At 46.2% G+C, this 16,587-nt stretch overlaps 1 protein-coding gene across 6 annotated transcripts in view; it reads left to right on the top strand.

Moving 5' to 3' along the window:
- The first annotated feature begins 398 nt into the window (after window positions 1-398).
- Window positions 399-16,587, top strand: part of GFOD1 (Gfo/Idh/MocA-like oxidoreductase domain containing 1) — a 69,581-nt gene continuing 53,392 nt past the window's right edge. For all 6 annotated transcript variants that reach the window (XR_004166321.2, XR_016464970.1, XR_016464971.1 and 3 more), the window contains exon 1: window positions 399-832. Coding sequence is in view for 1 of the 6 variants with exons in the window: in XM_031589373.2 (XP_031445233.1) it covers window positions 580-832 (253 nt within the window). In the remaining 5 variants the exon portion in view is untranslated. The remainder of the gene's footprint in view (window positions 833-16,587) is intronic.

Raw genomic sequence — 16,587 nt, forward strand, 5'->3', positions numbered from 1 at the left:
CCGTCTCCTCTAGGTCAGTGCTACCAGTGCATGGAAAGCACGGCATGGTCAGCTTCTTTTTGCCACACAGCGGTGTTATTTCAACCGCTTTTGTCTTTCCGCCCTTCTCTATTCTATCCTTCCTTCCTACCTGAAAGGAAGGAAGCACGGATGGAACGCGATCCCTGCCCCTCGGTGGCAGCAGCCCGCCCACCGCCGCCATTTTCGGCCCCTCCCGCCCGCCGCGCCCCCAGCCCCACACCCGCGGCTCGGCCTGCTGGGCGGAGCCAGAGCCGGAGGGGCGGGGCCTGGCGGGCGGCAGCCACCAATGGTGCGGCGGGGGCGGGGCGCGCCGCCCGGGGAGGCGGCCGGCGGGCGGCCGCGGCCGACATGGCGGGGGAGCGGCGCTGCCGCCCGCGGTCGGGAGCGGGATGGTGCGGGCATGGCGGCGCTGCTGAGGCGGCGCGGGGCGGCGGCGGGGCCCGCTGACAGCGGGGAGCAGCGGGAGCCGCGTCCCCTTTCCGGCCGCGCGGCGGCTGCCCTCGGGTGCGGGCGGCGCTGAGGGCGAGCGGGGGGCGGCCGCGCGCCCGCGCCGCCGCCATGCTGCCCGGCGTGGGGGTGTTCGGCACCGGGCTGACGGCGCGGGTGATCGTGCCGCTGCTGCAGGCGGAGGGCTTCGCGGTGAAGGCGCTGTGGGGCCGCACGGCCGAGGAGGCGGAGGAGCTGGCCAAGGAGATGAGCGTGCCCTTCCACACCAGCCGCATCGACGAGGTGCTGCTGCACCAGGACGTGGACCTGGTGTGCGTCAACCTGCCGCCGCCGCTCACCCGTCAGGTCGCCGTCAAGACGTTGGGTGAGTGCGGGGCTCCGCGGCCGTGGTGCTGCGGGCAGTGCCCGGGGGAGCGCCCGGCCCGGGGCCGGGAGGGCGGCTGGGTGGAGGATCGCGGAGGACCCGAGGTGACGCTGCGCCCTGTCCCTCTCCGAGCGTCTGTAGCCGCTCCCCGTCGCGTGCTGTTCTTGCGAATGATGCTGGGAAGCGGTGTGGCTGAGCCCGTAGCTCGCTGATGCAATCTGCTAGCGACGGAGCGAAAGAATTGAAACAAAAAGGTGTTCGCTGGGAGAAGAGCCGTGCCCGGTTCTCTTTCAACCTCCGGTTAGTTTGCTTTCCTCCGGCTGCCCCGCTGCCGGCTGTTTGCCTGCTGTAGAGGTAGTAACGGCGACTAAACGGCCCCGGTCTCCCTGTTGTTTCGGAGAGAAATGTCTGCTGCTCGATTTTAATTTGAATTTCGTGGAAATGGAAGTTATGGTGTGTCGAAGCAGGTGGCAACGAGGGATGGGAGCTGTGCTTCCCGAACAGCTGCTCTCCCTTCTCTTCCTCACCACTCCGTCCCTGCTCGCCCTGGAGCTGGCTTTTGCCCTGCTGCTGGGCTTGGCGTTCGTAAAATGGGGCTTCAGGGTCCCCCTGGCCAGCACGAACAGTTCCTTCCTATGATAAGGAAAGGATGTGGGTCTTTTTGAAAAACAACACCACATCTTTCTTTTTTGGTATGCTTGTTTTCCTTTTGGGGCTTCGTGCAAGAAACACTGTGTGGCAGCCAGTGGTAGGACATGAGCAGCTGTACCAGAGGTTCCACTCATAGAACCTCGTCTTCAAGAGGGCTGAAACTGATGTCCTGCACTGCAAGAGATTAAAGAAAGCCAGTGTTGTTCATTGATACACCCTGATCTGGTTTCTATGTGGGGAGAGGCATATCTGTCCTGGAAAGCTGCAGACTCCATTTTTTTCCCCTAACCTATATTTTGTTTTTTGAAGTCCCTTGTTGCTAGAAGCGCTGTTTTCAGGCAAAGAGGTTTCGTTATCAAAAAGCAAAGAGCCTGGGGCAGCAGCTGGTGGGTTTCCATTGCGTGCCTGTGTTTGCACTGTGAGTCCTCAGTGCCTTTAGCCCAATGCCTTCTTCCTGATGTGGGCACTGGAGGTGGTGTGGGGCCAGGCAGGTGTCCTCACAGCTTTGTGCTCAAACAGTGCCACAGGAAGCGTGCGGTTGTGTTGTTGTTGCTAGTGCTGTGACATACAGGCACGTATTGCTGCTTTATGCTTATTTTGGGCACAGTGGCCCAGCCCTTCAACCACTACTACAATGCAAAAGTGTGAATTCAGCCTTAGTTCAGGAAGTCCCCCAAACTGTAGCTTCCTGGAAGCAAGGAGGGAGAAAATGACAAGCTTAAAAGCTCTATTTCCCTCCTGATAACTTTTCCACTGGTGTCTTCTGCTTATCCCTGTTAGAAATAGAACCAGATCCAGTTCAGGGGCCTGTTCTGCAGTTCTCAGCTGACTTGCTGCTTGGTAATCAGGAAGGATCTGCACTTAAATATTTGGGTGAGCCTAGAAACCAGTCTGAGTGTTGAGTAAGGATGTTTTCCCTTCTCACTGAGCAGAAATGTTCAGCATGTCTGCTAGCATTGTTCTGCTTTCACCCTGCCTGTGTGCACCGGCAATGCAGTTATGTCTCAGGCCTGGCCAGGAAAGGGGATGGGTTCTGCATGCAGACACAGTGTGTCACCAAAACCCTTACCTGTGTTTAGCATCAGAAGGGATCCTGGTACAGTGCAAGCCTCCACCTCATTAGAAATTGTCAGCGTAATCCCTCTACCATATTTAACTGAGTCAATTAAATATGACTTTCTTCAGATGCTCACTGGAATTTGCACCGTGTGACTGAATAGCTGCTGCATCACTTGAAGTGATTGCTGCAGGTGGAGCTGAGAAGATGACATTTCATGTCTGTGTTTTAGGGAAAGCTGCAGCCATTTCTGGTTGCTTTGGTACTTGAGTCAAGCCTGTTTAACTTAAGAGAATTTATTGTGAATGTTCCCGTGAATGCTTATGTTTTGCACTGGCACTAAACGCCAGATGTTCTTCAAGCATGTTTCTGGAAATGTTAACCTACTGACTGTTTTTGCTTCCTCTCAGTTCAGCTATGGACAGAAGCACTAAGCTATATGCTAAGTATCCACTGCATACTTGCAGCCACGTCTGCACAGCATTATTTTTGAAATGTTTATGTTGCAGTAGTACCTGGTAGAAGTCTGTTCTGCCTGGGGACTGTGCAGGCAGAGTACAACTTTCCCAGCCCTGTGCAGCTTCTTCCTCTTAAGAGCACTTAAATTTGTTTGCTGACCAGTGCTTCTGTATTTGATCGTGGTCATGAGGGAACATCTTCAAGAATAAAGGGACATAAATTGTGCTGCTGAGCTCCTGCCGTCCCTTTGTGCAGACAGGTGGTACAGGCCTGTCGTTTGGAAGGTGTTTGTGGGAGCCTGGAGGTGATGAAATGCTGGCAGAGTATTGCTGGGCCTACCCCTGAGATCAAAGCAACATCACCTGTGCTGAAGTAATTCACAGATCTGATGTAATTTGTAATTCACTTACACATTCCTTTGCACTCACTCATACAAATAATTAAGAGGTAACCGAGTTCTAGCTGTGGACCAGCTTCTGTGATCCATGTTTTACAATGTGCTAAGATCCTCTATTAAGGTAAGATACTATCACAATTATGAATATCAATGTAATATTTGTCCCGCAATATTGAATTTAAAACTGACTGACAAGCAGTGACATTGAGCAGAACAAGCACTTGTGCTTGGAAGGCAAGCGACTTTGCAACGTATTAAAAGTGAATTATGGGCATCTTATTGCAAAAGAAGTCAGATGCAATGCTGTCTATCTTCAGTTTGCAGAGCTGGGAAGGAAGGGCAGTGTTGCTCTTTTATCACATGACAGATGTGAGAAAGTGAGTCCAGAGAGCGTGCTGGCAGGCAGCTGCAAGTCTTCATCTTGCTAGAGTGATGGCTGTGTGTATTTTAGAAGAAGCAGAACATAGCACACAGCTCTCCCATGCCTTTTTTTCAGTACTGCAGGTCTTCAGTACTGTATTCCAGTCTGGTTCCTGTGAAACTCCTGGGACTGAGTGCACAAGACAGTTAAGGTAGAGATGACTGTTCAGGTACCATTGTAAAATGAACGAAATCAACAACAACAACAAAAAACCCTTGTTTCCTTCCTGGCTTTTAGATCAAATGCACTTTCCCACTTTTTCCTTGTGAAAGTAAATACCAGTTCAGGTTCTGTGGTGGTAACGTAATTGGGATGCCCAGTATGGAGCACTGGGGGTGCTGGGGCACTGAATTCTTGTTGCAGTGACACACCCAGGTTTGCTGAGGCTGAGGAGCAGCTAGCAGGGATCAAAATCCTGCTGCACCAAGTGAGGCTGTGTCAGAGGTTACTCTGCCTATGGCTGCCTTGGCTAAAAGAATACCTGCCCTCAGCGCTTAGAACAGCAGCATGGGGTACCAGGGCATGGGCACCCTCCTTTCTAAGACTAGAGAAGTTCTGAGAAAAGGTGTGTTTATAGCTCTAGTTGTATATAGAGTATTGTAGTTATTTAACTTCAGGAATAAATTACAGCAGTCCTGACAGACTGAGCCCTATAACACAGAGGATAGATATTTTGTCATTATTTTTCTTGACCCTATACCTTTATTCTTAATTGTAGTGGCCACTGTTCCGTGTGCTACAGTGCTGGGTTGACTGGTCCTTGCCCACACCCTTACTGCAGTGTCTTCCTTTACTGGGTTTGGGACTTGTCCTTGACCTGTACAACCTGTCAGCATAAAGGACTGTCAGAGCGAGCTCAGCACTCGGTCAGCAGGTGAAGGAATTGGGGCCTGCTCCTGGAGTTTCCAGCTTTGGGGGGATGTTAATTAAAGGAGTTTACAAAGAATGCGTAGATAAATGCAGAGAAAGGAGAATCTCCCGGGCAAATAAAAGGACAGTTTTCAGGTTTCCCAGTGTTGCTTCTACTCTCCTCTAAAGACCTCTTAATGCTCAAGTCTGACACCACATAACAGAGATTTGCCATGTGACTTCAGAGTTGGGTAGCTGAGCCTGAACACACTGAACTGTCTGCTTGTTTGAGAACTAAATCGTGCTGAGGCATACTGGAGCTCATTGCCCTCTTCTCTGTATGTACAATAGATTTTTGTCCATTTAGCAGTAGTGATAGCAAAGCACCAAGGATTAAAATGGAGTTAAATTCCAGGCAGCCAGGGCTGGTGTTTTCCACAAGCTGCTACAGTGCAACAACGCCCTTCACTATTAATATCAGCTTGCCATGGTGTTATCCGGAGTTGCTAAGAATTGCTCTGATTTCCTCAAACCACCAAAGCAGAAGCCTTTACCCTGCTGTGTATTTTTCGTTACTCGCTTAATAACCCTGCAGCTCACATGAGTGAGCTGTCAAAGTCAGAGACCTAATTTACAAGGTCAGCATGCAGGCGTGCAACAAAACCACAGTTCTCACAGAAAAATGATGTCAGGTCTTAAGACTTGATTTAATCAGATTTATTTAAATAGCTATGTAAGGAACAATTCCTCGTTAGGTTCTCTAAATTGATTTAAGGCCTGGTCTGCCCATACATTTTGTAGTGGTATAATTATTACTGCTAGGGTTATGATTTCTTGAATGCAATAATAGTTCCATGGCCATTAGAAGTCCAGCTGGTGTGTGTGCCATTCTTCACCCTTAATAACTTCTCTCTCCTATGGAGGTGCAAATGGCCACTTGCATGTACATGCAGAGCATTTAGCTGCTATGAATTTGTCTTTACTACAAGTGTGGTCCAGCTCTGACTGTACTGGTACATTATAGAGCCAGTCCTATTTAGCATCGTTTGCAAATAATACTAAATCAGGAGATGACATTGACTCCTTCAAGGGTAGAGAGGCCTTGCACGGAGATCTTGGCCATCTAGGGATGACTGGGCAGTCACTGACCATGTGAAGTGGGGGATGAGAGGCTGCAGTGAAGCCCTGCAGAAGGAGTTGGACTGGAGGGTCCATATGGGTCCATTTCAGCTTGGGCTGTTCAGTGACTCAATGAGCTGTACTCTCTATGAAGGTTGGTGATGCATCAGTTCAGGTGATTTATTTTTGCAGATGTTGGGAGGAATGCAGTTTGGTTTTCAGGTCAGTATGAGCTTGGAGGCCTTTGAGCAAAAGCCCCAGAGGTTTAAACATTTTTCTTTTCAGGTGGCTGCTCTAAAAATGTGGTGAAGAGCAGGGGAGTCTGAGCCTCACTGCATAGTAAAACTGGCACCGATTGCCCTCCTTAGTACAGCATTGCACAGGATCAATGCTCCTTGTTATTGAAGGCATAACAAAGCTGAAAAGTTGCCCTCTAACCTTGAGTACTATAGGTGTCTCCTATACCTGCAGTGGAACTGGCATCCAGGGTCACAGAAGTACAGATTTTAGCAATGCGCAAGTCAGCATTCTGACTCACAGACTGACAGGAGTCTTATGGTCTTGCCGTGGATGGGATCACATTGGGTGTATCCCCTCTTTTCTTTTGTGAGGAGATCACGGCAGCCTTCATTTCAGCCCAGCCAGGGCTAGTGATAAAAGTTATTCATGAGGCATAACTCCTAGGTCTCAGCATGGTGATGAACACAGAAAATGAGAACGTGGTGAGAGAAACTTGCAAATGAGGTACATAAGTGGGTCTAATGATTGTCAGTGATATAAGAATAAACACAAAGATTTAATACAGGGTTCAAAATAATTTTGGTCTTTTGCGTCTGTGCCTGAATTTAACTTCAGGGTACAAAGTGATGCCTTCAGTGTCATTGCAACAGCAGTCACAGCTTTAGTGAAGCAGATGGGGGTGGGAAAAAAAGGTAGCAGCTTTGTTTTGCATTCTGATGTTTCCATGGCTTTTATCAGCAATAAAGACCCTTGTTTTGGCACTTCCTTGCAGTGAATGTTTGGCAGCTCTAGCTCTTCCATCTGGTCATTATTTGCCAGGAAATGCCCAGAAGAGAGGTCATGGTTGAATTAAATACTGTCTCTAGGGTACTGGGCTTCACACAACTAATGAGAGGCCTTAATATAGAGAGCTTTTCAAAATCCAAGAGTCAAGCAAGGACAGAGAACCATAAAATAGTAGTTATCCTTACTGCTGAATTGATGTTGCTTAAAAATGTGAAACAAGACTAAACTGAGCACTCACACAGTTCTTCCTCTAGGTATTTATTCATATGCATTGTGCACATGTTTACTTACATTTGTACGTATGAATATACACATATAGGTACACATATATGTACATTTGTGTGCATAAAAGTTGATTAATGTTCAGATGAAAAATATTTAAATTAAAAAATTCCTGGAAGTTCCTCCCCTTCCTTCACTTCCTCCACCCATAAAAGACAATGCAGTTGCTACTGGTTTATGTGAGAGTAGGAAAGGGGTGAGATAATTGCTTAGAAAACATCTGGAAAGTGCTTTGCTGTCCATAATGCTAGTCAAGCTCATGTACATTAAAATAAATGTCAGAAATGTATCTCTGAAAGAGGCGTTTAATAGCTCAGATTTTGATGTTGCTTACTCCACTGTGAATGCCAGTAAAGCTCTGCTGAATCAGAGGAAATAGTTGATGTTACTGAGAATCTGTGGTGGTCTGGAGGAAAATCAGCCACACAGCAGGGAGAGCAGGTTGGCCTTGCAGAAATGTGTCCTCTGATCAAAGATGCGTTGTGTCCATGTAGGAACTGATTGATGAGAGTCTTGGGACACCGTTGTGCAAATCTTTGCTGACTTTGGTAGTCGTCTTGAAGAGAAAGTCCCTGATTCCTTACAGGGAATATTTGTTGGATGTAATAATTCATGTAAGTAGGAACTGGCATGCAAACTGCACTTGCGCTGGTTCAACAACAACAACAAAAAACAATTAAATGAAACTAAGCTACATCTGTGGAATTCCACAGCTTGGTATGGTTGCACTTGTGGAACGTGTTATGGTAGCATGACTGTAGGAGTGAAAGTGTTAGGAGTAAAGGTGCATAGAAACATGAGCCCCAGCCTGTGGAAGTCAATTGGCCAATCAGTGTAATGGTACTTGCTGAATTCTTTTGTGACTTGCTAATTTCTTTGAAGGAACTTGCTGGGAAACATGCTTTATGATTAAAGGAGATGAGATGCTCTGATAAAGACTCATTTCTAAGGCAGAGCACTAACTGTAGTCCCTGAAATTAGCTTGTGAATGCAAGATACAGCATTTTCCAAAAACGTATGAAGGTGACCCTTAGCTTTGTGTCCTTGATTTACAGGTAGAACTCATTGCTGATGTTGCTGGAGAATTCTGCTTCAAAATTACTGTAGTGAGGTGCTCAAATTGTGATGTCCTACTTTGCTAAAATAGCCAAAGTGTGTTTGGATGTGGTCTGTGACTGCTAGCATAGTTTCTGAGAGCCACACACCTGAAATGTTAACACTGCTAGTAATTTTTTTTTGCTGGACCCCATCATCTAACCTTTAGGAAAAAGCATTCTGATGCTTTGTATGCCTAAGCTGAGCAACGTCTCATGCTTGCGAGTCATCTGTCTGATGAATGCCTCTTGTAAGTACTCATCTGTTTGCCCATGTGGTGTGACTTGGTGTTGGTTAGTAGATTTCTTTGTCTTCCATCATAATGCCATTAGCCTTGCGACTCTTCGTGTAAATCTGCATTGATACTGTGAGCGCTGCTGTCAGAAACTGCAGATCTGCTCACATGGATCGAGTGATCCCTTCTGAGGGCTGCTTCACCCACCTATTTCCCACTGTACAGAGGGAGCAAAGCAGCTTCTGAAGGAAATGTGGGAATTTGGAGGGACTTTCTTCTTTGGGGAATATTCACAGCTGACAGTGATCGGTGGCAGTGTTGAGCTGTAGAATTGTGTCTAGCACTGAATATTCTGGAGGTTGCTGTTGCAAGTAATCATCTCAGTATCAGTCCTGTATTTAACAGATGCTATAAAAAATATTATGAATTCAGTTTTCTATGAGCAGTGATAGATCAGCAGCTGGGAGGTTTGTATATTTATTTTTAATGGGAGTTTCTCTTTGGTGTATTGCAGACTGGGAAAACCTTTTCTTCAGCAAACAAGGAGGGTGTGGCTGGGCTGGAGGGAGGAGTTGCTTTTTTTTTTTTTTTTTTTTTACTTTTGAGTGATCAACAGTAGCATGCATGTATGCAATGCTGTTTGCAAATACATCAGCTTAAGCTGTTACTCAAGGTTGTGATAAAGTTCAGATTTGCAGCTGCTGTTGAGTAGAGTTTAAGTGTACAAATATCTTTGTTGATGACCTGGATGAGAGCACCGAGTGCACATTCAGTGAATTTGCAGATGACACCAGGTTGGCAGGAAGGGTCAATCTGTATGGGGATAGGGTGGCCCTACAGGGGGAGCCGGACTGGCTGGTTGGCTGGGCTGAGGCCAGTGGGATGTATTTCAACAAGACCAAGTGCTGGATCCTGCACTTTGACCTCAACAACCCCAGGCTTCACTATGGACTTGGGGCAGAGTGGCTGGGAGATTGTGTGGTAGAAATGGACTAGGAGTGTTGACACTCAGGTTGCCAAGAAGGTCAATGGCATCCTGGCTTGTATAAGAAATAGTGTTGCCAGCAGGAGCAGGGAATTGATCATCCTCCTGTACTCAGCACTGCACCTCGAGTACTGTCTTCAGTTTTGGGCCCCTCACTACAAGAAAGACAGAGGCCCTAGAGCGTGTTTGCAGAAGGGCAGTGAAACTATGAGGGGATCTGGAGCACAAGTCTTATGGGGACTGGCTAAGGGAGCTGGGATTGTTCACTCTGGAAGAAGTAGGTCTGAAGGGTTACCTTATTGCTCTCTGCAACTACCTGAAGGGAGGTTGTGGTGAGGTGGGAATAAACCCCTTCTCCCATGTAACTAGCAGTAGCACTGGTGGGAATGGCCTCAGGCTGCATCAGGAGAGATTCAGGTTGGATATAATACTCCTCCAGGAGAGTGATCAGGCACTGGAATGGGCTGCCCTGGTGATGGAGGCGTTCAAGAAACGTGTAGATGCTGTACTGAGGGACATAGTTCAGAGGGAAATATTGGTGATAGGTGGACAGTTGCACTGGATGATCTTAGAGGTCTTTTCCAACCTCGGTGGTTCTGTGATTTAATACCAGGTCTTGGCATTTTTCAATCCTGTTCTGTCTTTTAAGACTGCTTGCTCAGGGCCTTCTCATTCAGGCAGAATAGCCTGAGGATGCTGGGTGAAAATCAGCAGAGTGCTGGTGGTTGCTGCAGCCTCTCTCCATGTTCTGTAACTGTACTTAAAAGGAGTTTGCACCAAATAGAATTGAGCTGCCAAGAACCATGTGCAAGACCTTTCCTTCTCTGTCTGCGTCTGCTTTTCCCCAGATTAGTAGGCAGAGCTGTTAAAAACATTCCCATCCCTTGGTGCTCAAAGGAGAACTGGGATGATCCATCAAATCTACCTTTTAGTGAGACATTAAAACTTCTCCTGAAGCATCTGAAATACACTGCAACAAGTGCAGCATTAAGTGACCTTGTGAGCTCTGCAGTAATGGTTGGGAAAAGAAAGGGAGAGGATGTTGAGGCTTTTGCTAACTTACTACTTACCCTGATATATCCTTTTGTTGAAAAGGATGAATAAAAATTAGCTGTTTGGGAAGTGACTAAGATGTGAGGTTAATTTGATAGCATAGAAGAATAAGAAATTGTTGTTTGGTTACCAAGGAATGTATTTTATCAAGGCAGGACATGGCTTTCACTTTGTATTCAAGAGGATTGCGTATTTTCAGAATTCACACACACACTGATAAAGTTTCCTGCTTGGCATTATTGGGTGTCTGCACCTCTACCAATGCCACCAAGGTAATAATGACCAATATTTTCAATATTTAAAACTTTCTTCCTGATCTTGTGATGCTAGCCTAAGTTGTGCATGGGCTGAATGGTGCATAAAACTGGAAACTGCGTGGTGGAATTGATCACATCATGTCGATTATAGCCTTATGGTTCTAATGAGTGTGAATATACTGCATATTCTTATGTGTATCAAAATCTCTACTTAGCACACACTTTGGATAGCTGTGTGCTGGAGTATGAGGCTTGTGATATGACTGCAACTATTGATATCAGAAAATGAATTTCAGACTAAGACAAACTCTTTTGCACCTTGGATTGCAAAACCATACTGTGAGCCTGAGTTTTGATATAATATAGCTGTGCTGTTCCAGTCTCTAAACCGGTAATTACAAGAGTATGAGAGATGGATTGATGTGGGCAGTGGTTAAGATATTAATTAAAATACCATGGCTCATGTGAGTAACAATGTGAGATTTACCTCTAGATTTCCTTAAAGAATTTAATCTTTGGTGTTCATACTTCTGTCTACCTGCATGCTAATGCAACTCAGGCTTTTTCCCATGAATATATGGTTGCAGTTTATTTTTCCCATGTTTTGAATTGAATTATGAAGAGATAGAGTGAAGAACTTGGACAGCTGGGGTCAGGAATCTGCGTGCATCTGGTTCCCAGTTTCACAGGACCTATAGCCCTTAATGTAGAACTGTGAAGATACTTTTCCTCTGTTCTTTTTTCAGAGCTCTGACAAGAGGTTTTACTGTGACTGGAAGGTGCCTTGACCCTTAGACAGCTTGCCCTGTGTCTCTTGGTAAAAAGCAGGAGGATGCATGCAGTTGTCCAATAGGCAGTCAGTATACTAAGTTGTCAGTGCAGAGATGACTATTACTTGGTGAGAGGCAACCAGGAAGACTCTACTGCATCATGCTTTAAAAGTCAAATCCTGAAAGTTCTGGTGGGGCACTGGCACAGGCTGCCCAGAGAAGCTGTGGATGGCCCCATTCCTGAAAGCATTCAAGGGCAGTATGGATGGGGCCCTGAGCATCCAGATCTGGTGGGTAGCAGCCCTGCCCATGGCTGGAGGCTTGAAACTAGGTGGTCTTTAAGGTCCCCTCCAACTCAAGTTGTTCTGTGTTTCTGTTGAGACAACTTATACCTTCCAGACCTTTCAAATTGGCCCACCTAGAGTTTGAGTAGTACTGAGGACTCTAAAAGAACTTCTGTGTGCTTGAAATGAGAAGGCTTTGAAAGCTTCTCATTTGTTACTGGCAGAAAGTTGTGTCTTTGAAGTTGCTTGCTTTCCAGCCGTGCCTGTTTTGTTCCAGACTTCTAAAGAAACTAGCGTGCTACCAAACATAGTGTTAAAAAAAAAAGTGAGAAGCCAAACCCAATCAGTTGCATTGTCTTGGGATTTCTGTGATATTAGGAAAGAAGGACTAGATAAAGTGTTTGTTTTTTTTTTAAACAGATACCTTTTTTGTGTGTAATGTTTGCTTTATGGCTGATACTTAATTGCCAAGTTTCGTGTTGGAGCAGGTGGTTAATCTGTAAACACTGGAATTGGGATAAGAGAGTGCCATTCATGATGGAAGTGTGTAGTGAAACCTGTGAGTACTGAACTGTTGTATAGCTTAAGCAGCAGCAAGCTTTTGCCAAAACAGAAAATGCTGTATTGTTTTTGCATGGCTGGTTTTCTTATTCAGCATCTTCCATTTGACTTGTTACCTTCACTTGAAAGCAGTATCAAAGACGGGACATGTCCAGGGCTTTGATCACTGACAGCCCATGCTGTCCCCACATCCCTGTACAAGGGATAGAAGCCATGCAGGCTCACATCTCTTCTTTGTCTCCTTTTGCAGGAGCCAGATGCTTGCTGCAGGTTTCTTGAATGTGAAGCAAATGTGGGAGGCTGTACCCATCTCTTTGTAAAACCTCACATTGAAAGGGTGTAATGTGCTTTGGCATTTCTCGTCTTTGAAAATACACACCCAGAGCTAGGAACCATCAGATAACATCTGACTGGAAGAGGAGGATGTGTTTCAGGGGCTGTTCTCAGGGCCTGAGTATGAGACACCTCCCTGGTTAGAAACAGAAAGAAAGATAACTATGGAAAGTTGAAATGGAGACCTATGATGCTGACAAATGTGGCCAGAGGAAACCAGCTGAATAAAGGTCTGTGAGGAGTGAGTATGGTGAGGGAGTAGGAGAGGAGCAGCACAGTGCTGCTGCAGCAGGACTTGCCGCAAACGGAAAGGGAAGGAGGGTGTAGCCGGTGGCTGTGTCAGTGGTTCAGAGCACTCCTTTGCTCACTTCCTCGATGTCTGTGGGCTGCGTTCCCACCTCCTTACAATCTTGCTGGTCTGTAGTTGCTCACCCTCAGAAGACTGAGCAGAAGCTGCTCCCAAAGTGTCTCTAGGAGTGGGTGATGGGGTGCAATTGGGAGGAGGTGGCTGAGGCTGGTCCTGGGGCAGGGCTTGTGTTGTGCTGGGGAAGGGAGAGCCTGAAGGGATGCTGGAGAGGAGGAAGACAAACTGAATTTCATGCGAAAGAATTCAGTGGGAGCTGTAGCATCTCTGATGCACAGTGAATTAATGAACCTTCCTTGGAAATAAAAGTGCTTTAAAAAATGATTAAAGTGGTGTGTATCTTTTAATGTTCTTTCTGCAAACTAGCTAGAGCTTATTTGAGGAAGGTGCTCTATGTGTAAGCTCTCTCTCTGTGGAGATGAACTTCATGGAATTGACTGAGAAATACAGGCACTTACCTGGCACCACTGGCTCCAAGCTGAATTTCCATGTGCAGGGCATGCATGACAAGTGTCCTGCTCTGGCAGAAATCAATTTAGGCATCAAATGCAGCAGCTTACTGAGGATATCTCTGTAGCAGTGACGCATGAAAAGTTAGCCTTTCTTAGAAGAAAAAGAAGACAAAGAGAAGTTGAGCATAGTTACAGGCTGTTATTTATTAAGCAGTGGCGGTGAATATCTACTTCAGCATCACTAAGCCACAAGACGTTTAATAAGAACCCTGTTGAATAACTTCAGGTTTTGCCAAAGCCAGTAAGATCTGTTTGGCTTGATGTGACGTGGAGATGCATCAGAAGTTGCCCAGACTCAAGTCCTTTCAATTGTGCAAGCTGTCTGCTTCTTGCCTCAGTTGCTGAAGTGCACCAGCCAACGTGGCCTAGCTGGTGACAATTCAGCCTATATTTAGAGAGTGGATAAACATTGTTTGAAACCTCAGACATGGATTTTGGGCTCCAGGGCAATTCTTTTCTTCTATTCTCTGGGGAAGGGAGCAGCATTGAGCAGAGCTCTGTTGAGACTTGGTCACATTTGCTGCCCTCAGCTCTGTGTCACAGCCCTGCCATCTGCCTCATTCGGCTGTCACCCAGCTCCTGTGAGGCACTGCAGAGCTCTGTATGTTAGCCAGACCTGTGTTATGATGCTGTCTGGTTCTGGCAGTAGTTTACCTACTGTGTGTTTCAGCTGTGCAGCAGGCATTACTGTAGAATCACAGAATGGTTTGGATTAGAAGGGACCTTAAAGACCACCCAGTTCCATCCAACTGACGCTGAACCTTCCAGTGATGGGGCATCCACAGCTTCTCTGGGCAACTTTTATCATTACCTCATCACCCTCTGAAAGAATTTATTCAGAATATTCAGTCTAAATTTAACCTCTTTTAGTTTAAAGCCATTACCCTTGTCCTATCACTCTGTTTCCTGACAATCCCTCCCCATGTTTCTTGTAGGCCCCTTTAGGTGCTGGAAAGCCTCAGTGATGTCTCCACAGAACCTTCTCTACTGGAGGCTGAACAACCCCAGCTCCCTCAACTACCCTTCACAGGAGAGTTGCTCCAGCAGCAGTGCGCAAACTTACTTCTTGTAACGTTTAATTGGAGTTAAATGCCCCAATGATTTATAAACAAATAAATAATGCTGCTAAGAGCATCTCCGTGACCTCATTTTTGGAGACCCAGGCTGGTATTTCTTATTGCACAGCAATAGTTGAGTGTATTTCCAGAGCTTTGGGAGTTCCCTTCAAGTGGCTGGTAGGGAACAAATTGCTTGTAGGAGTTGTTAGAATTGCCTGTGGCTCAGTTAGGCCCCAGTGCAGAAGGGCAGCAAGCAACATGGGGCTTTATTTGCTCAGTGCTTCTGCTTTGGGTCAGACAAGGCTTAAGGTCATGCCTCAGCTACATGCAAAGGGCTTTGTGTCTGGAGGGGAATGAGATGAGTGGAAGAAGGGTGTTTAGGTCCTCATGAATCCTTCCTGAAGCTTTTGTATACTATTAGTTTCTGGAGAGTGAATCCATGGCAGTACTCTTTTCTTGGGGCAGGCTTTCCGCTTTGTAAATAAAAGAGTAACTTGGATGTCAGGGGGAAATTCTTTACAGAGAGAGTGGTGAGGCTGCCCAGAGAAGTTGTGGATGCCCTGTTCCTGGAGGTGTTCAAGGCCAGATTGAATGGGGCCCTGGGCAGCCTGTTCCCAGCGTTAAATGAGGAGGTTGGTAGCCCTGCATGTGGCAGGGGGGTTGAAGATTCATGATCCTTGAGGTCCCTTCCAACTCAGGTCATTCTGTGATTCTGTGAGTATAACTTGGGCAAAAAAAACCCAAACAAACACAGCTCTGAGGTTGTGGATGACGTTTTACATGAAGAAAAATCAAATCCTGTGATGTTGCTCAGTGTGAGTTGCCATCGCATTGTCTGCAGACACCTACTTTCTCTTAAATTCCCAAGGGGGAAAAATACGATGATTATTTTAACTTAAACAGTTGCAGATGACACAAATGGGGAACTGAGATACAGAAGAACTCAATTGTATTAATTTATTTTCAGAACAGCCTGGTGGTCCTTGAACTAAAAGTTGCTGAGAAGCTTGTGAGTTACAGCTAGTTGAGGGTTGTCCATCTCTCACTCAGTTCTGTGCACATGCTGGCACATTTCTGAACCCTAGGTTTGAAGCAGAGAGCTAAGGGACCTGTCACTGGCTTGCTTGGCTTGGCCCAAGGGAGCAGCTTAGCTTCTTCCTAACATGGCTATTTCTTGAGTTTGCATGACTCTGTATAATTAAACTATGTTTTTCTTCTCTTGGTTTCTTTTTATCCAAGTTTTTCTCATGCGAGTTATTTTGGATTAGATGGGATTTACAAGAAAGAGCGCACATTACGTTTCAAGGTTTGCTTCTACTATTGCATTGACGTACTGATTCCCTATCCCCTAGGGTCAAACCTCTAGCCTAAGAGCCAGAATTTAAGAAGATTTTTCTGTAGGGTGGAGGAGTATTTTGTGATTTCACCCCCTATGAGTTCACCCTCTCCCTCTTGTGCTGGTCCTTCATTATTTCACACTCCACCCATACAAAATGGAAGAAAAGGCTGGCTTAGCCTTTACTGTGATCCTTACGTGTAGCCATCTGCTTGGGAGGCATTGTTGATATTACATGCAGTTTGATCTTCTGGTGACTCATTTTTGAATGCTGGAACATCCCTGTATATTGTTAAGCCATCTTTGAACCTTGCTGTGTCACAGCAGTGTATGCAAAGAATAAATCCACTGAAGTCGGTCAAGTAACACCAGCATGAAACTGAAGTGGCCAGAAAATCACGTCTCCTTTTTTTCTAGATTATGCGTACCAGGAAGTAGTGAAAGCTTCAACTGAGCACGGAGAATTTCAAAATTTGATTTGCCTACTGAAGAGACTGGCCAAGTGTACTGAAAATAATTTCAGAGACTGCAAGCTGATTTGAACCATGTCCCTGGAGCTGCACAGACAGGTTATGTGTTTTGTGTGAACTTGGCAAGCACTCACCTTCCTCCAGTGGGCTGGGAAGTGCAGAAATGTGATTCCTTGATTCA

This window comes from Phasianus colchicus, chromosome 3 (genome assembly GCF_987193195.1).
Source record: "Phasianus colchicus chromosome 3, bPhaCol1.hap1.1, whole genome shotgun sequence".
Taxonomy (NCBI): domain Eukaryota; kingdom Metazoa; phylum Chordata; class Aves; order Galliformes; family Phasianidae; genus Phasianus; species Phasianus colchicus.